Genomic DNA, 19,899 nt, shown 5'->3' with positions numbered 1-19,899 from the left:
CCTGCTTTGGCACAATAAGTTGTGTAAAAGCTTTTGGATAGTTGCTAGATTAGGGACAAACCTTCCATAAGTTTAATAAGCCCAAAAACGATCAAGTTGATTTATGTTTTGAGGTGCAGGTGCCTCCATTATTGTTTTTACTTTTGGAGGTGATTTGTGAAGTCCCTTGGCATCTATGTCGTGCCCCAAGTATTCAATAGAAGCTTTGAAGAATTCACATTTATGCTTCCATACTCGTCGTTCACAATCTTCCAGTCTCTGTAGTTCAGCATCTAAATTTTGAAGATGCTCTTCTTCATTCTTTCTGGTAAGTAAGATATTGTCTAAGTAAACTCTTCTCGTCCACCTAGAATGCTGGTGTGAAAGTGATGCCCAATGGCAGTCTTTTATAACTGAATAGCCCTTTGTGTGTTACGATTGTCAAATTTTATTGTGAATCTGGATCCACATTTATCTGGAGATAAGCCAGACGAAGGTCAACTTTATTGAAATGGTGGCCTCCAGCCAGCCCAACTAATAAACCATCAATTAAAGGCAGTACCGGATTGATAGTGACTTTAAAATCACCACATATGCGCACCAAACCAACCTTCTTCATCACAGGTACTATCGGCGCAGCCCAATCTCTTATATTAGCAGGTTCAAGGACTTCCGTTTGGACCAGCCTCTCTCGTTCTGCCTTGACCTTAGGTCTGACGGCTTACAGCACTGATCGAACCTTTAAGCATCTTGCTTGGTTTTCATCTTTAACCTTTAGTTTGACTGAGTTCTATTTCATGCTTCCCAGCTCTCCATAAAGACAATGGCAAGTTTCTTTAAGATCTTCGGTAGACCTGCTTCGACTCCGACATGAGATTCACCTCGGCCCAGTTTAGCCTCATCCCAGTTTAGCCTCATCCCAGTTTAGCCTCATCCCAGTTTAGCCTCATCCCAGTTTAGCCTCATCCCAGTTTAGCCTGATTCTCTCCTGATTCTTTCAATGGGCTGGCTAGTTACCTTTAACGACGTGCAGTCTGCGATCTGTCTGTTTCGCGGCACATTTACATCCAAACGGCCGCTCAATGGAGCCACTTCTCCAGTGTAGGTTTTTTTTATTATATTTGAGGGTTTCAAGGCGATATTTCATAGTTTCACTTGTGTTGGAGCCAACAATTCTACGGACACATGCTTGTAGGATTAGAATAGTGGTTTTAATGTACTCACAACAGAGCCAGCCGGTTAGCCATTGAACTTTCGGTGAACTGGCCGGCTGACCATGTGGCACTGATCTTTATACAGCAGCTCCAGGGGGGAGATGTTCTGGGCAGAACCAAGGGAGAAGCCCAGTACAACTCTCGAGCATTCCCAGAGCTACTCCCCCTGGTGGTCAGGTAGTGCAACTGCCCTTACAATATAGGCACATGTATATACAGATTATAATCCGGTGTGAATCACATTCACCACAACTTGGTAACCAGTTTCTGGCTGCATAAGAACGATGTGCCACAAAGGTTCTGGCACTATGTTGCTTCTTTTATATGACAAGATACCCCTGAGTTCAACCTGTTTCCTTCAGAGTTTTGGACGCCAGTTCCTTTGCAGTATTTCAAAGGATAGGTTTGCAGACAATGAAGGTGCAAACAAACAAGAGGTCTATCGGAAAGATGTTTAACTCTGGGATTATGCCCTCTGGTCCCAGACTCTCCCACAAGGGGAAACAACCTCTCAGCATCACACACACTTTGGAATTTGACACTTGCTGATATATTATAAACTCTTCTGTTTCTCTCGCTAGATAAGCCATTGCAGCAGTGGACTGAGCAGTTTGCTGAACCTGAAAACGGAACCAGATTGTGGGCAGTCCGATACAGAACAGGCATCCTTCTTGAACAAAGCTTGGACCCCACAGCGACCTGAGAAACAAACTGAGTTCTGGGAAAAATACCTGCGCAGGTAACCAAGAAACAGTTTCACCTTTATTTTTCTCCAGCTTCAGTGGCTTAGTGGGTTAATAGAAACATAGAAAATAGGAGCAGGAGGAGGCCACTCGGCCATTCAAGTCAGCTGCACCATTCATTCGGATCATGGCTGATCATCCAATTCGGTAACCTGTTCCCGTCTTCCCCCCACATCATTTGATCCCTTTAGCCCCCCAAGAGCTGTATCTAACTCCTTCTTGAAAACATACAGGGACGCGATTCTCCGCTGCCCACGACGGGTCGGAGAATAGCGGGAGGGCCTTCCTGACATTTTTCCCGACCTCCCGCTATTCCCCCCCCCCCCCCCCCCCCCCAACGGCTGCCCCACGACACGAATCGCTGCTCGCCATTTTTTACGGCGAACAGCGATTCTCCCCTAGCCGATGGGCCGAGTTCCCAGGCTTTACAGCCGTTTTCACGAACGCAAACACGCGGGCAGCGGGTCCGAAACCTTTGTTTCTCCGCCGCCCCGCAGGATCAGTCCGGGGTGGCTGAGGGGCATGACGGCCCGCGCATGCGCGGGTTTGACGCATATGCGTGATGACGTCATCTGCGCATGCGCGAGTTGGAGCCGTCCAATCCGCGCATGCGCGGCTGACGTCATCGTGCGCATCAGCCACCGTGACCCTTGGAGCGCGGGCTTAGCAACGATGCCGTGCTTCGCGGGCCCGCGCTGCTAGCCCCGACCGGGGGGGAGAATCGGGTCCTGGGAGGGGGCGCGGAGGCTGCCGTGAAACACGGCCAGTTTCACGGCAGCCTTTACGACTCTCCGCATTTGCGGAGAATCGCGCCCACAATGTTTTGGCCTCTATTGGTTCCTGTGGTGGCGAATTCCACAGGCTCACCGCTATCTGGGTGAAGGAATTTCTCCTCATCTCTGTCCCAAATGGTCTACCCCGTTTCCTCAGACTGTGACCCCTTGTTCTGGACTCCCCCAGCTGGTGTAGACCAGGTGCTGAGTCCCACAGATTAACAAAACCCCAGATATTGAGTCCCAACGTCGAACAAAACTGTAGCTTTGACTCCCGGCCTGTGTTGAATTAGCCCTTCTCGGCCTTTCTGTCACAATGTGAGTGTATTACAGCAGGGGTAAAGCAATGTGAGTGTATTACAGCAGGGGTAAAGCAATGTGAGTGTATTACAGCAGGGGTAAAGCAATGTGAGTGTATTACAGCAGGGGTAAAGCAATGTGAGTGTATTACAGCAGGGGTAAAGCAATGTGAGTGTATTACAGCAGGGGTAAAGCAATGTGAGTGTATTACAGCAGGGGTAAAGCAATGTGAGTGTATTACAGCAGGGGTAAAGCAATGTGAGTGTATTACAGTAGGGGTAAAGCAATCCAGATTCCAGATCCCCTGATTGCTAACCAGCAACAGTTGGAAAGGGAACACTTGTGTGTGAGCATGTGTGTGTGCATTTAGAACATAGAACATAGAACGATACAGCGCAGTACAGGCCCTTCGGCCCTCGATGTTGCACCGACATGGAAAAAAACTAAAGGCCATCTAACCTACACTATGCCCTTATCATCCATATGCTTATCCAATAAACTTTTAAATGCCCTCAATGTTGGCGAGTTCACTACTGTTGCAGGTAAGGGCATTCCACGGCCTCACCACTCTTTGCGTAAAAAACCCACCTCTGACCTCTGTCCTATATCTATTACCCCTCAATTTAAGGCTATGTCCCCTCGTGCTAGCCACCTCCATCCGCGGGAGAAGGCTCTCGCTGTCCACCCTATCTAACCCTCTTATCATTTTGTATGCCTCTATTAAGTCACCTCTTAACCTTCTTCTCTCTAACGAAAACAACCTCAAGTCCATCAGCCTTTCCTCATAAGATTTTCCCTCCATACCAGGCAACATCCTGGTAAATCTCCTCTGCACCCGTTCCAAGGCTTCCACGTCCTTCCTATAATGAGGCGACCAGAACTGTACGCAATACTCCAAATGCGGCCGTACTAGAGTTTTGTACAACTGCAACATGACCTCATGGCTCCGGAACTCAATCCCTCTACCAATAAAGGCCAACACACCATAGGCCTTCTTCACAACCCTATCAACCTGGGTGGCAATTTGTGCATGAGTGAGTGTGTGTGTGCGTGTGTGTGTGCACACACGTGTGTCTGTGTGTGTAATCTGACCTCATTGACCCCAGATTTAGCTGCACAGGGTCAACTAGCTCTAATTTGGGAATGAAGGCCCAGCAACCCAGCGATGCGTGAATGCTTAAAACTGGGTCGCCCTTTTTTGATGGCCTCCTAAAACATGAATGAATCCCCTTCCATAAGTAAGTGAAAGGCCAAAGATCTTCCCTGGAGACCCCTCTGTGGTGGGACATTCTGGAACTGATGCAGCCAGAGCGTTCGAGGAAGATTGGCCGAGGCTGTTAGCAACAGTATCCAGGGAGACCCATCCCATTCTGGGAACCTCCTCAACATTTTAGGCATTGGAAGCTTGAGGAGATCAGAAGGGAAAATGAAACATAGGTTTCGCAATGTGAAGTTGTGAATGATTCTCGAGCCGTTCGACAGCAGCAGCGATGAATATCGGACTGCCTTGCTGCTTTCTTAATCATTTTCTATCCCTCGTCCTTAGATTTACCACAGAGGATTACTGTGAGACCCAGTGCGATTTCCTGCATAAAACCCATTTCCATTGTGTGGTGGAAGACTGTGGGGCCCTCTTCAGCACCTTGGATGGAGCCATTAAACACGCCAAGTAAGTGTGTCCAAACAATCACTGTGTGGCCATCAACCGCATCAGTGCTTACTGTCGTAGCAAATATCATTCTAATCGGCCCTCATTGTTACAACATGGGGACCCACTGATCCACTGCACAGAGTGGGTGTCAGATTTGGAATGTGCTGCCAGGGGAGTCACTGAAAATTAGGGCCTCATCGACATTTAGCCTCAGGGAACTGCCTCAGAATTCCCCCCCCCCCACCTTAAAAAGTCCGTCAACTCCGCCTGGAAGTAAATCCCAGAGAGGGGAAGGGAGGGAAAGGGTGGGGAGCAGCGCAAACAAGAGGAGCTCCACATCACTAGTCAGCACATTCAGCTGGGGTTGGGTTGAGGCCAGATTCAAGCCAGCTGCCTGGGTATTAGAGTTTGCTGGCCGGGGGGGCGGGGGGGGGGGGGGGGGGACCTCCAAATCTGGGATCCGGCCCAGCATGCGCCGCATGAAACCCGCATCATCCCAATTCGGGGCATATACATTGACCAGCACCACCCGCTCCCCTTGCAGCTTGCCGCTCACCATCACGTACCTCCCGCCGCTGTCTGCCACCACACTCGACGCCTCAAACGACACCCAAAACGCGGGAAGACAGGTACATGACCCAACAGGGCCGCGAACCCCACCCAAACCCGCAACCAGTGAAATAATAAAAATCCCAACAGGATATGGTAAAACACCCTAGTAAACAGATAACAGTCCCGAAAAGCAGAAAAGAAAAGGTAAGACAGCAAAAAAACATCGTCCAATAGAACCAAAAAAAGTGAAAGGATGTCAAGGAGGACAAATCCTCCGGGCTGTGTACAACATTCCCCATCCCCCAGTCCTCAGTTCAAGTCCAGCTTCTCTGCCTGGACAAAAGTCCAGGCCTCCTCCGGGGAGTCAAAGTAAAGTTGACGGTCTTTATAAGTGACCCACAGGCGTGCCGGCTCTAACAGGCCAAACTTGACCCCCTTCGCCCGGTTAAACCAGCCCTTCTCTTCGTCACCTCCGCACTCCAGTCCTGGTAGATCCTGATCTCCGTATTCTCCCACTTGCTACTCCTCTCCCTCTTCGCCCAACGAAGCACACACTCACGGTCGACCAAGTGTTGAAAGCGGACCAGCACCGTCCTGGGCGGCTCGTTTGGCCTGGGCTTCCGCAGCAGTACCCGATGGGCACCCTCCAGCTCCAGGGGTCCCCGGAACAACCCCGTGCCCATCAGCGAGTTCAGCATCAGGACCACGTAGGCCCCCAAATCCGAACGTTCCAGCCCCTCCAGGAGGCCCAAAATCCACAGATCTTTCCGGCAGGAGTGATTCTCCATCTCCTCCACCCTCGCCAACCATTTCTTGTGAAGCGCCTCGTGCGACTCTACCTTCACCGCCAGGCCAAGGAGTTCGTCCTCGTTCTCCGAAGCCTTCTGCTGCAGCTCCCGAATCTCCGCAGCCTGAACCGTCTGAGTCTCCCCGAGCCTGTCCAGCGATGCCCTCAACGGCTCCAGGATCTCAGCTTTTAGTTCCTGGAAGGAACGCAGCAGCAGCTCCTGCTGCTCCCTCGCCCACTGCTGCCACACTGCCGGTTCCCTGCCCGCCGCCATCTTGTCCTTTCTGCCTCGCACCTTCTTCTGCTGCAAAGTTGATTTTCTGGTCGCTCCACTTCTAGTCCAGCCTATCCACCGGCCGCCAAGCACAGAGGCTGCATTCCCACCCGGGGAAAAGTCTAAACAGCGCCGTTGCGGGCCCATAAAAGAGCCCTTGGTGAGATCTTTTCCCAGTTGTTCCCTCTGCTGCTAGAATTCAGCTTTCATAAAGGCCCTCAGGTCAGCTTGAAGCCTTTAAACTCCCCCCCCCCCCCCCCCCGCCTGCATGCTGGAAGAGGCTATTGTCTCTCTGCTGTAGCTCCAGCCAGATCCTTCACTGCTTCTGCGGGTCTGGTAACCAAGAAACATACCATTCCTGGGGAAAGTACTCCTCCAACATACACCTATGCTTTTTCTTAAAGATTCCTCCCCATATTGCTTAAAAAAGAGCTCTTTTCTGTAACCTTGGGCAGGAGCTGCCTTTTGTGTGACCACTTACTCCATGGTGCACACTGGGAGTCTCTTAATTAGAATTTTCATGAACTGACCATATTATTGTGCATCCTGCTCCCTATCAATAAGGTAGAGGCTGTGTGAGTGCAGCCCTACCTGAGGCTCTGTCCCTTTAAATTGATGCTGTTTATATTTAGGAAGTGCCAAATAACCTTGTTTTGACCCAGACATGATTCTAATTTAGATCAGTTTATTATTTAAATAATTTATGCAGATTAAAAAAAAATGCAGAGGTTATTCAAGGTCCAATTACTTTGATGACATCACATATAGAGCCAGCAATTTGAAGAAATCTGTGCGATTCGCAGTTGGAGTGAAAGGGGGGGGGGGGGGGGCACTGGATCCAGCACCCGCTCGTAGACCCCCACCCCCCCCCCCGGACATGAGGAATTCAAATGAATGCGAATCCCAAAGTATCCAACACAGGATCATTATAATGCCACACTGTAAATGTTACAATCAATGATGTGGGGGTCCTCTCGAGATGATGCACAGATTTACGGGAGTGATTCCAGGGGTGAGGGGCTTCAGCAACAAGGTCGGGCTGGAGATGCCAGGATTGTTCTTGGAATAAAGGAGGCTGAGAGAAGATTTGATAGAGGTGTACAAGGCAAAGAAACTGATGGTACAAGGGAACGGGATCACAGCTTGAAGGGGTTGGGCAAAAGATGGAGGGGGAACGCAATGAAGAACTATCTTTACACAGTGAGAGGTGTGACCTGGCAGTCGCTACCAGTGAGGGGAACAGAAACAGATTTGATCAATGATTTCAAAAGGAAATTGCATTTGAGGGAAATAAACTTGCAGGACTATGAATGGGGAGATAAGAATAAATGAATGGGCTAAATGGCCTCTTATGCTATAATGGCACCAAGCATCTATGGCTAATATATCAAATCTTTATCCCCTGATATCGCCCACAGTAACTAGCAGGCTATAAATTTGAGAAATGGTCATACTTATTTAAAACAATGTATTTTCAGACTTGCCAATGCGTGTTTAAACATGTTACGGGGTACAAGTTGGACCTGTTATGTTCCAATGTGGCAGTTAGGACCTGTGTTACCCAAAGGGTGTTGTCTCTTTACATTCGCGCCATGACTGACAGAACCTCTCTGCTTTCCGTAGTTTCCACTTTCGGGCTGATGCTGGGGTGGTGAAAGTGAAGTCGGAGCCTTCGCTCTCCACCCCGATTCCCATGGAGATCAGAGCTCCCAGTGCTTCCTCCTTCCCTTCCATCGCCATGGTTACCACTGCAGCCATGCAGGCCTCCTCAGCGAACCCTGCCGTTGTGACCTGCACTCCGACCCTGCTCGCTTGGAAACAGCTGGCAGCTTCCATCCCACAGATCCCCGTATCCACGCTGGTGACATCTTCCTTGGCGACCACATCTCTGGAGAACGCCAAGCCCCAGGTGAAACCAGGCTTCCTCCAGTTTCAAGAGAAGTGAGTATGGAACGTTGTGTGTACTTAAAGGACCCGACTGACTGTGCGCAAGTGAAACTCTCCCTGGCATCTCTCCGAGTTTGAACCAGTCGATTTGCAACCTTGGTGTCTATTCCCACCTTCATAACATTGCCCATGTCCACCCCTCCCTTACCGCGTCTGCTGTTAAAACCCTCATTCACGCCTTTGTTACCTCTGGATTCATTCATTCCAACGCAGTCCTGGATGGTCATCACATTCTACCCACCATAATCTTAAGGGCCATCCAAAGGTCAACCCCCTGACCTTTAACCTAACTCTCTCACCTCTGTGCTTGCTGATCTTTGTTGGGCTCCTGGTCAAGCAACTAACTCTGTAATCTCCTGTAATCTCCTTTAATTCCCACCTCTTTGTGCATTCCCGGTTTTAATCGCTCCGCCCCTGGGAGCCTATAGTTACCCCGGCCCACGAGGTCAATCATCCTCCCTACCTACACCCCCCCCCCCCCCCCCCAACCTCTCAATCTCACTTTCCACCTTCAAGGCACTCCCTATAACCCACCACTTTGACCAAGGTTTTGACCAGGTGATCTAATATCTCACTGCGCGGTTCAGTGTCATATTCTGTTTTATAATACGCTGCTCGGGTCAGTTTACCATGTTAAAGGTTCTACGCAAATATAAGTTGTTGTTTTTGGTACAACAATGACCTGAATGTCACAGCAGTGCCTGACCCTGACCCTGACCTCACACGTTCCAAACTGGGTTGCGAACAAAAAGACCCCAAACCTGGGGCTGATTTATTTCAGCATTTCCAAACAGGACTGATGCAGTGAAACCTTGACATCGCAGCAAAAAGCTCCTTCGACTACTTGATCGGAAAAGGTGGCCTGCCAGTTCTGTGTTACGAATGATAGATAGCTGCGGGTGAACTTAAAGCAGTAATCCAAGCTCAGGGGCTTGTGAAACCAGCATCTGTACACGGTGTCACTGTCTGAACCCTGTGACTGAACAGCATGTGTAATCTGTTTCCAGGTATCTGTTATTGTCTGTACAACCTATACCAGTTAGCCATTATATCACCGTAGTTACGTGATTGATATCATGAACTTTCTTACATCATGAAAGTTTATAATATACATTCATCAATGTCATTCCACAAGGATCCAAGGCAGCTGTGAATGTCAGAACGTCAGTTTGAATTTACAACTGCCATTAAATACATCAAAACTGTATGTATTATGATATATAAAATGCAGCCATCGAAGGGATTTAAAGGCAGTAAAGAAATCCTGTGGGTTGGCAGCGGCTGTATAAATGGGCGCTGTCCTGTTGTTTAAGATGTTGTCCGTTTAGAAGGTGCCTCCCTCACAGTTGGGAGTTTAGCACAAGGGGGGTCACATCCCAGGATAAGGGGCGGAATTCTCCGACCCCGCGCAGGGTCGGGGAATCGCCCAGGGCCGGCGTAAATCCTGCCCTCGCCGTGGGCGAAATTCTCGGGAATCGGCGGGGACAGGAATTGCGCCCCGCCGATCAGTGGGCCCCCCCACGGCGATACTCCGGCCTGCGATGGGCCAAAGTCCCGCCGCTGTCAGGCCTCTCCTGCCGACGTGGTTTAAACCAACTCTGGTACCAGCGGGATTGGCGGCGCGGGCGGGCTCCAGGCTCCTGGGGGGGGGGGGATCTGACCCCGGGGGGGTGCCCCCACGGTGGCCTGACCCACGAACGGGGCCCACTGATCGGCGGGCGGGCCTGTGCCGTGGGGCACTCTTTTTCTTCCGCCGCTGCCACGGCCTCAACCATGGCGGAGGCGGAAGACACCCCCTCCACCGCGCATACGTCGGTGATGGCGTCAGCGGCTGCTGACGCTCCGGCGCATACGCGGACTCACGCCAACCGGCGAAGGCCTTTCGGCCAGCCCCGACGCCGGGGGTTGGCGCCAGTCGGCGGAGCGGGAGCCACTCCAGCGCAGGCCTAGCCCCTAAAGGTGCGGAGAATTCGTGGAGGTCCGACGCCGGAGTGGTTGGCGCCACTCCGCTACGCCAGGATCCCCTGCCCCGCCGGGTAGGGGAGAATTTCGGCCAAGGGGTCGGTCATTTAGGACTGAGGTGAGGAGAAATTTCTTCACTCGGGAGCTGGTGAATGTTTGGAATTCTCTGCCCGAAAATCACCCCGCCACGGCATAGCGTGGCCGATGAAAGCCGGGCGACCCCACTCCCAGGATCTACCCGGCTCACAACGACTTGCGAGATGCAAAGCGATGTAAATCCCACCCTTTGTGGGCAGGATCACCTTTTAGCAAATCTGTATATTAGAGCGAGACATGTGCAGTTTCCTGAGGTTCCCAAGCATTGGGATTTTTCTCCTTCCCCTGGTGTCTGACTGCAGTTCACAAATGGGGGCCAGACTGAATGGCGCTTATGGGGTTATTTCAGGGACTAGGCGGCCCCACAGCTGCATGCCCTCTGGGCAGGCTGGTGCCCTGGCACTGCTGGTGCTACCTGTGTGCCAGCCTGGCACTGCCACCTGAGTGCCAAGCTGACATTTTGTGTGTGGGTGCCCTACTTGGGGGTGGGGTTTAGGGGGACCCTCCCATAGTGCATTGGGGATTTGTGGGAGTCAGGGGGTCACGTCGGGGACTTTGGTGATCGGGACTGAGCGGAGCTCCTCAGTGTAGCAAACGGGGCTCTGAGTGGCCTCGGCCGTGCGTTCCCCGCTGAGACCCCTTATTTAATGCGAGTAGCGTTGTATAGTGTGTTTCTCGCCGTTGCGAGTGCCGGGAAACATGCGGCTAAGCACTCAGGGGCTTTGCTCCCATTCAGTTGAATCGCACCCTCAGTTATTGAGCGTGTTGAGGAGGAAAGCTGATTTTTCTGGTGCTGTGGGGAACATGGGATATGGGGAGAGTGAGGGAAGGTAAAAGATCGCAGCCATGGCCGTATTGAACGATGGAGCAGGCTCAAAGGGCCACATGGCTGCTTTCTTATTTCTGTAACATTCTCTCTGCTATTCCATTACGATGTTATACCTGGGCCTTTGCAGATCTGCAGTGGTGAATCGGACTGGAGACTGCAACTCACAGAAAGGGCTGCTGGATCTGGTAAAGCACTGAATCAAATCTGTAACTATACTCACAACATGGATGACCTCTCGAGGATGTGTGTGATTTCAGAACATTTCCTCTTGTTCAGTTGTCTGCTGAAGATTGGTTGAAGAGTGGGGGGGAGGGCGGGGGTGATCTTTAATTCCTGTTTGCAGAGATTTTGGTTTCAGCTCTTGACTGTGACATTTACTCCCTTTAGCGATCCCTGCCTAGCGACCGATTGTAAATATGCCAATAAGTTCCACTTCCACTGTCTGTTTGGAAATTGCAAATATGTCTGCAAAACGTCGGGGAAGGCAGAATCCCATTGTCTAGACCACATCAATCCCAACAACAACCTCATCAATGTGCGTGACCAGTTCTCCTATTACTCGCTGCAGTGCCTCTGTCCGAATCAGGTAAGCTCATATTATCAGAAACCTCTTCACAGCCAATTGTGCTTTATCTTCCCTGGCGATATTCACCATTGAGATGAGAACCAAGCTACTTTGGACTGGGATCACCTCACTCACGTTCAAGGGCCAAAGAGACAGAATTGGACTACCTAAATATTCCAGACCTAAATATTCAAGACCAAACATTCCAGACCAAACATTTTGACATTTCCAATTCTCTCCAGAATACTACATTTCTGGGTGACTCTAAAATATTCTAACCTCTGGGTAAAACTTATACCCAGCCTGGTATGGCAACTGCTCGGCCCACGACCGCAAGGAACTTCAGAGAGTCGTGAATACCGCCCCGTCCATCACACGAACCTGCCTCCCATCCACGGACTCCATCTACACCTCCCGCTGCCGGGGGAAAGCGGGCAGCATAATCAAGGATCCCTCCCACCCGGCTTACTCACTTTTCCAACTTCTTCTATCGGGCAGGAGATTCAGAAGTCTGAGAACACGCACGAACAGACTCAAAAACAGCTTCTTCCCCACTGTCACCAGACTCCTAAATGACCCTTTTATTGACTGACATTAACACTACACCCTGTATGCTTCATCCGATGCCAATGCTTATATAGTTACATTGTATATATTGTGTTGCCCTATTATGTATTCTCATGTATTTTCTTGAATTCTGTTTAATTCCCTTTTCTTTCCATGTACTGAATGATCTGCTGAGCTGCTTGCAGAAAAATACTTTTCACTATACCTCGGTACACGTGACAATAAACAAATCCAATCCAATCCAATCCAATCCAATCCAATACTATTACATTCTTTTGATTGAATTCCTTTCTTTCTTCATTTTTTCACGGGATGCAGACCTTGCTGGCTGGGCCACTATTTGTTGCCCAGCCCTAATTGCCCTTGAGAAGGTGGTGGGGAGCTGCCTTCTTGAACCGCTGCAGCCCATGTGGTGTAGTGCTGTTAGGGAGGACGTTCTGTTTGACCAGTGACAGTAAAGGAACGGCGATATAGTTCCAAGTCAGGATGATGAGTGGGTTGGAAGAGAACCTGCAAGTGATGGTGTTCCTATGTGTCTGCTGCCCTTGTCCTTCTAAAAGGTAGAGGTTGCAGACTTGGAAGGTGCTGTCAAAGGAGCCTTGGTGAGTTGCTGCAGGAGCTTTCTTAACCAGTACTCATGGCTGCTACTGTGCATCGTTAGTGGAGGGGGGGTGAATGTTTAAAGTGGATGGGCTGCCTATCAAATGGACGCTTTGTCCTGAATGGTGTTGAGCTTCTTGAGTGTTGCAGCTGCACTTACCAGGCAAGTGGAGAGTATTCCATCACACTCCTGACTTGTCGATAATATTTGCTTTGAAGCCAACTGATCTTCCAACTGTTTATGTTACACCAGAGCAATATCGGACAGAAATGTCCTGCAGTCATGGAGCCTTGCTAGATGTTGGAGACAGTACCCAATTTCTCATCCCCCACACAAATCCAGCAAAGTTCCACACACTTGGCTCCTAAAGAGGAACTCTCCATTCCTTCCAGCTTACCAGTGTGAGCAGTGTCAGTCTTTTCCGGCTGAATCTGTCTCCCACAGAAATTCCCATCAACTGATGGAAGATTTTATTCTGTGTTTATGATTGGAGTTAATAGATTCCTGGGTTTGATTTGAAGCCTCTGTAAGTGTAGAATGGTCCAGGTTGGCTGACTGGGAATGAATGGGATGTTCCCTAAGGGGATTAGCTCCTGTTGTGACCTGATACACATGGACCTGTCAGGAGGCACATCTTAAGCTGCTGTCAATCACTCACACCTCAACAGAACATTAGATCCATGACAAAGAACAATACAGCACAGGAACAGGCCCTTTGACCTCCAAGCCTGTACCGGTTCTGATACCAACCTTTGCCAAAACCCTCAGCACTTCCTTGTGCCGTATCCCTCTATACCCAACTTCTCCATGTATTTGTCGAGATGCCTTTTGAACGCCGTTAATGTATCTGCTTCCACAACCTCCCCTGGCAACGTGTTCCAGGCACTCACCACCCTCTGCGTAAAAAACCTGCCTCGCACATCTCCTCTAGACTTTGCCCCACGGACTTTAAGCCTATGCCTCGTGATGACTGACCCCTCCACCGTGGGAAAGAGTGCCTGCCCATCCACTCTATCCATGCCCCTCATAATCTTGTAGACCTCCATCAGGTCACACCTCAACCTCAAATGACTTGTCGTCAGTCTACAACAGCAGGCGTTAGAAGTCAGACTTAACCTTCGAGTTAGCATTAGTTGTTTCTAGTCTTATTTTCGAATAAAGAGGCCACATTATTGTTTTACCAATCCTTACTGTATGATTGGTATGTTGACGTCAATGAGAAGACGCAGTGGCTGCCAGTGGTATTAAGATGAGAGAGGGAAAGTTAAAGACGATAGTACAAAAGGCTCTCTATGATCTTTGGCTGTTGGGCACTCGATCTGTTGGAATCAGATAAGATCGCTGGTGTATCCGAATGTTACAGTTGGTGATCAAAGAATAGTCTGGGGATAATTTACCATAAGTCAAAGAAAGTTATCCAATTCGCAGTGAAAGCTTTGTTTCTGGCTGGTAGATATTCAAATCCTTATTCAAATTGATGGCAATGATTCCATCGGAAGCCATGGAAACCTACATTATTTGTAAATTTCAAAAGAGGCCATCGGAGATCAAAGCAGTTCATCATAAATTCTAAGAACGGGATGTCATAGAATCGTAGAACTTACGGTGCAGAAGGAGGCCATTCGGCCCATTGAGTCTGCACTGGCCCTTGGAAAGAGCACCCTACCTGAGCCCAGGCTTCCACCCTATCCCGGTAACCAATAATCCCACCTAATCTTTTGGACCCTGGGTCATTCAGTTTGATCGCAGCTGATCTTCAATCCCCCCCCCCCCCCCCCCCCCCCCCCCCGATGATGTTTGGCAACGATCTGTCTTGGAAATTTTAGTTGACCCCACTTGCCTTTTGCAAGGTTCCAAGATTCCCCTTGCCTTGTGTGGGAAAAGTGCTCAATGACCTTTTTCCAATCAAGGAGCAATTTTAGCGTGGCCAATCCACCGACCCTGCACAGCTTTTTGGGTCGTGGGGGTGAAACTCCCGCAGACACGGGGAGAATGCGCAAACTCCACACGGACAGTGACCCAGGGCCGTGACCGAACCCCGGTCCTCAGCGCCGTCAGGCAGCAGCGCAAACCACCGCGTCACCGTACTGCTCGGGAAAAGTGCTGCTTCCTGATCACAGTCCTAAATGGCCCAGCTGAAATGTTAATACTAATCCCCCTCTTGTTCCGAATATCCCAATGGTTTCTCTTTATCCATTTGGAGAATCCTTTCCCTCTTTCCAGTGCCTAAATTTGAAAACACATTGACATTCTAAACTTTAGGCATTGCGAGTTTATGCAGCCCCCCCTTAAGAATTTAACCCTTCGTGTCCCACTGTCATTCTGGTGAACCTGTGGAAAGTGAGGTTGATGCGCAAGTTCAGCCATGATCTTAACAAACGGTAGATAGATCAGATGGGCCGAATGGTTGACTCCTGTCCCGATTAATTAATTGTTTAATTAAGGGGAATGCACTCACACTTAACAATAATATCCAAGGCGGGCTCCAGTTTTTAACCATCTTTTATTCTATATTGCAGCAATGTGAGTTTCGGATGCGGGGACACTATCACTGTTTACGACCGTTCTGTAACTTTGTGACTAACATCACCACAAAACTGCCCTGGCACATCAAGAAACACGAGAAAGCAGAGCGGAGAGCCGCCAACGGCTTCAAGTACTTCACCAAACGAGAAGAATGTAGCCGGCTAGGTAAAAAAGAAAATGAAGATGAGTAGTACTAGCAAAACAATTTCTTCAGCATCAACATATTGCATTTATATGAACCTTTCACATGTTAAAACTCCTTCAGAGACCCCGTCGAGCAAAAATCAGCACTGAACCCACAAACAGAGGTGTTAGGGCAGCTGGGTCAAAGAGGAAGGTTAGAAGAAGCATTCCCCAAGGAGGAGAGAGAGAGAGAGAGAGGCTGAGAGGCTGAGAGGGGGCATTGCGGAGTTTAAGACAGCCCCCAGAGCCCCCAGGGGTGGGAGGTAGAAGAGGCCAGAACTGATGGAACGCAGGGATCCCAGAGGGAAGTAAACCAAGAAAAGGGTTTTAAAATAAAGCCCGGCTGGACTGGGAACCAATGTAGATCAGTCAGCACAAGGATGATGGTAGGAGTTGGGACACAGGCAGTATTTAGTTGTTAAAGATCAGGAGCACGATCTAACCCAAAACAGAGTCCGTTCTGGGCGGGATTAGCTATCTAACAGCATTCTGTTTTTCTTTTGGGCCTCAGTGGAGAACGGCCCGCACTCAGTCACTACCTACACTGAGGAGCTCCACCTGTCAGTGCAGGAAGAGATCGGGACCCCATTTTTGGGTTACGGGTGTACAGCGGAGTGAATCAGTGCAGACTCAATGGGCCGAATGGCCTCCTTCTGCACTGTAGGGATTCTATGATTCTAGCCCAGCCCTCCATGGCTTCTCATGACCCCTATGCCAGGCTATTTACACTTCCATGTACAAATCTAGAACCGAGGTTGGCACGGTACCCATAGTGGTTAGCACTGTTACTTCACACCGCCAGGGTCCCAGGTTCGATTCCCGGCTTAGGTCACTGTCTGTGCGGAATCTGCACGTTCTCTGCGTGGGTTTCCTCCAGGTGCTCGGGTTTCCTTCCACACTGGGCTAAATCGCTGGCTTTGAAAGCAGACCAAGGCAGGCCAGCAGCTTGGTTCATTTCCCGTACCAGCCTCCCCGAACAGGCGCTGGAATGTGGCGACTAGGGGCTTTTCACAGTAACTTCATTGAAGCCTACTTGTGACAATAAGCGATTTTCATTTCATTCATTACAAGTCCTGAAAGACGTGCTGTTGGGTAATTTGGGCATTCTGAATTGTCTTTCTGTGTACCCGAACAGGTGCCGGAGTGTGGCAACTAGGGGATTTTCACCGTAACTTTATTGCAGTGTTAATGTAAACCTATTTGTGACACTAATACAGATTGTTAAGATTATTATTATTATTACAATAGTCCCTGTAGTTACAGTGATGTGTAAAAAAAAACTTTCAAAATGTAATTCATTCACAACTTTCTCCTCTGTTCTCTTCTCATTTCACTGCAAGCTAATAAATGTGTCAATCACCCTCTCAATAACAAAAATACAAATACTTGAAACCATTTTGTGTAAACAGAAATTGGGAAATTGAGAGCCAAGAGAGAGAGCATGAGTTGCCAATCAAATAATGTTTTCTCTGGGGTGCAGCTGTTTAACAAGCATAATGGATGTCTGGATTCTCAGATAAACCTCATTATGTATGCTTGTGTGAGAGCCCATTTTCACCAGAGGAGAAGGTTATGAATGAATTACTTTTTGTTGAAGCATTTTACACACCCTACTGTCACAAAAGGGTTCATTTGGTTTCTAGATAACAGCAAGTGGGTCGATGACATGAAAGTGCCGCAGCTTTGCATGAGGGGTATGAACTACCAGAGAGGGTGGGTGGAGGGGCAGAGCCTATCAGAGGGGGCATGAGGTGGATGGAAAGGCATATAGCTTGGCATATGGAGTAATGTGGGACCATGGTGGGGTGGGTGGCAGGGCAGAGCTTGGCATAGGGGTCACAAGCCCCTGCCCCCTCCCAGCAATGAAGGTCCCATGGGTATTGTGGAATGCAATGGAGAAAATGGGTGATGGGCAGATATAAAATCACACTTGCTTATATTTACAGGGGGAGGGATACAAAGACAGGAATATCCTTCAGCTAATTTTCCTTTCTGGAGGGGCTTACCACCAATAAAGAAGATTGTCTGCTGTGCTGTACCTCACAGCTGTAACCAGCTAAGGTTGATTAAATCACAAGCTCTTCCCCGACCAGCTCCGATCCTTTATATGATTTCTGGTTGTGATGCCTTTATGAATATGCCTGTGCTAAATTCAGTATCTTATTAATTAAACTCGAGGCTGATTACAAACCTGACAACTGATTCACCTCAGCTCTCGTCAAACAGGCTCTGATAGAAACTGCTGGAACACAAAGCTGGCTTATCTGATAAGGACGAAAAGCAGCAAAAAAATAACCTTAACAAAGTGGCAAATAGCAAATGGCGGGGTGGGATGGTGTGGGGGGTGACAAATACAGTTCTCGTCAGTTATAGAAGGTGTGATTTGTGGAGAAGGATGTAAATTTATCTTCTGCCAGTTATCCGGGGTATGACCCTGTGAACACCAAGATTCTTCTCCCCCACCAGCTCCATCACAAGTAGGTCACAGTATCTTTGGCAACTGTCATCAACAGACCCTCCGTCTAACCTGGATATCAGTTAATAGAGGCCTCATATTCTGCACTTACTGTTATTTACTTAACTCTGTGGGTTTAATGTGATGGGGCACGTCTCACAAAGCAATGTGATGACACATCATTGTTTCATAGGCCGGCTTCCATGGTAACAGGCGAGCCAGCACCTGCCCATCTGACACTATTTCCACTCTTGAGATATTGTCTAACAAGTCTTGCATTATTTATTTTTTTTCACTTTTTTTTTCCTTTCCTCTGCTGTCTACAGGCTGTAAATACAATCAGGTAAACAGTCACTTTCACTGCATTCGCGAGGGCTGTCAATTCTCTTTCCTGCTCAAGCACCAGATGACATCGCATTCCCGCAAGCACATGAGGAGAATGCTGGGTAAAAACTTCGACAAGATTTCCAATCAGGTAACTTCTTTTTTTGATTCAACCAAATAAGTCAGAACCGGGCTCAGTTCTTTGACCAAAGCAGCCCCACTTGATTGATAACCCATCTGCCACACTCACTCACTCCCGCTCACCAACGCACAGCGGCAGCCGTGTGCACCATCGACAAGATGCGCTGCAGGATCTCGCCAAGCCCTACCTGCGACAGCACCTTCCAAAATGTAACCTCGACCATCTGGAACAATTCGGACTACTCCTTCGTTTCAGTAGTTATTGATCACGCATCAATTTAATCTACAAGATGTTTCCCCAGCAGCTCGAGTACAGAAAGAAGGATGGCTGCTGGGAAACACGGGTTCTTATACCCCGCCTCACTGGGCGGAGCTACCTTACGTCCCGACCAATGAAAAGGCAAACACTTGGGCCAATAAGCAGCGAGCCTTCTCCAACAATGGAGCTCACATTCCCAGGTACCGTAGTACCTCTAGTCATACTATCACAAAGGACAAGGGCAGCAGATACCTGGGAACCCCACCATTGGAGGGTCCCCTCCGAGCCACTCAGCACCCTTGACTGGGAAATATATCAGAGTTCCTTCACTGTTGCTGTGGCTCGCTCCCTAACAGCACTGTGGGTGTACCTACATGGACTGCTGCGGTTCAAGAAGCTCACCACCACCTTCTCAAGAGGCAACTAGGGATGGGCAATAAATGCTGGTGTAGCATTGAATCCCATGAACAAATGAAAACAAATAGATTGTTTCCCCTCACCCTCACCTGAATACTGAAGCTGATTATTCACAACCTGTTCTTTCAATGTTCTGCTCATCAAGGTTAACCCAGCATCATGTCGTGCCTGGCTCTGAGTTAATGATGCAGGTGAATGAGGTATAGAGGCCTATTCAACCTGAACCAAAATCACATCTCTCCACCCCACCTCAGACAGGTGTATCCAGATAGAACGTTCAGACATTTTGCACTATTTAACACGGCAATGGAAATATTTTAAAATACCGTACTTGGTTAGGCCAAAAACACAATAATAATAATCTTTATTGTCACAAGTGGGCTTACATTAACACTGCAGTGAAGTTACTGTCAAAAGCCCCCTCGTCGCCACATTCCGGCGCCTGTTTGGGTACACTGAGGGAGAATTCAGAATGTCCAATTCACCTAACAGCACGTCTTTCAGGACTTGTGGGAGGAAACCGGAGCGCCCGGAGGAAACCCACGCAGACACGGGGAGAACATGCAGACTCCACACAGACAGTCACCCAAGCCGGGAATCGAACCCAGGATCCTGGCGCGGTCAAGCAACAGTGCTAACCACTATGCTACCGTACCTGAAGGGTAGGGCGCCATTAAAACATTATACCGGCAAGATGCCTTATTCATCAGCTATTTTGCCACCCGAATCCTTCTCCCTGATCTCATTCGACCCC

At 49.1% G+C, this 19,899-nt stretch overlaps 1 protein-coding gene across 9 annotated transcripts in view; it reads left to right on the top strand.

The window, feature by feature from the left end:
• The window catches only part of casz1 (castor zinc finger 1), a 507,648-nt gene that overhangs the window by 469,577 nt on the left and 18,172 nt on the right, over nucleotides 1-19,899 (top strand). For 7 of the 9 annotated variants that reach the window (XM_038773686.1, XM_038773688.1, XM_038773693.1 and 4 more), the window contains 6 exons: nucleotides 1,775-1,932; nucleotides 4,556-4,678; nucleotides 7,897-8,214; nucleotides 11,495-11,693; nucleotides 15,360-15,549; nucleotides 18,331-18,479. In XM_038773686.1, the coding sequence (XP_038629614.1) occupies nucleotides 1,775-1,932; nucleotides 4,556-4,678; nucleotides 7,897-8,214; nucleotides 11,495-11,693; nucleotides 15,360-15,549; nucleotides 18,331-18,479 (1,137 nt within the window). The remainder of the gene's footprint in view (nucleotides 1-1,774; nucleotides 1,933-4,555; nucleotides 4,679-7,896; nucleotides 8,215-11,494; nucleotides 11,694-15,359; nucleotides 15,550-18,330; nucleotides 18,480-19,899) is intronic. The other 2 variants (XM_038773691.1, XM_038773687.1) reach the window with 1 other exon arrangement.

Source organism: Scyliorhinus canicula, chromosome 16 (assembly GCF_902713615.1).
Source record: "Scyliorhinus canicula chromosome 16, sScyCan1.1, whole genome shotgun sequence".
NCBI classification, from domain to species: Eukaryota; Metazoa; Chordata; class Chondrichthyes; order Carcharhiniformes; family Scyliorhinidae; genus Scyliorhinus; species Scyliorhinus canicula.
Note: the sequence above shows the minus strand (reverse complement) of the source record. Positions and strands in the feature narration are given on the sequence as shown.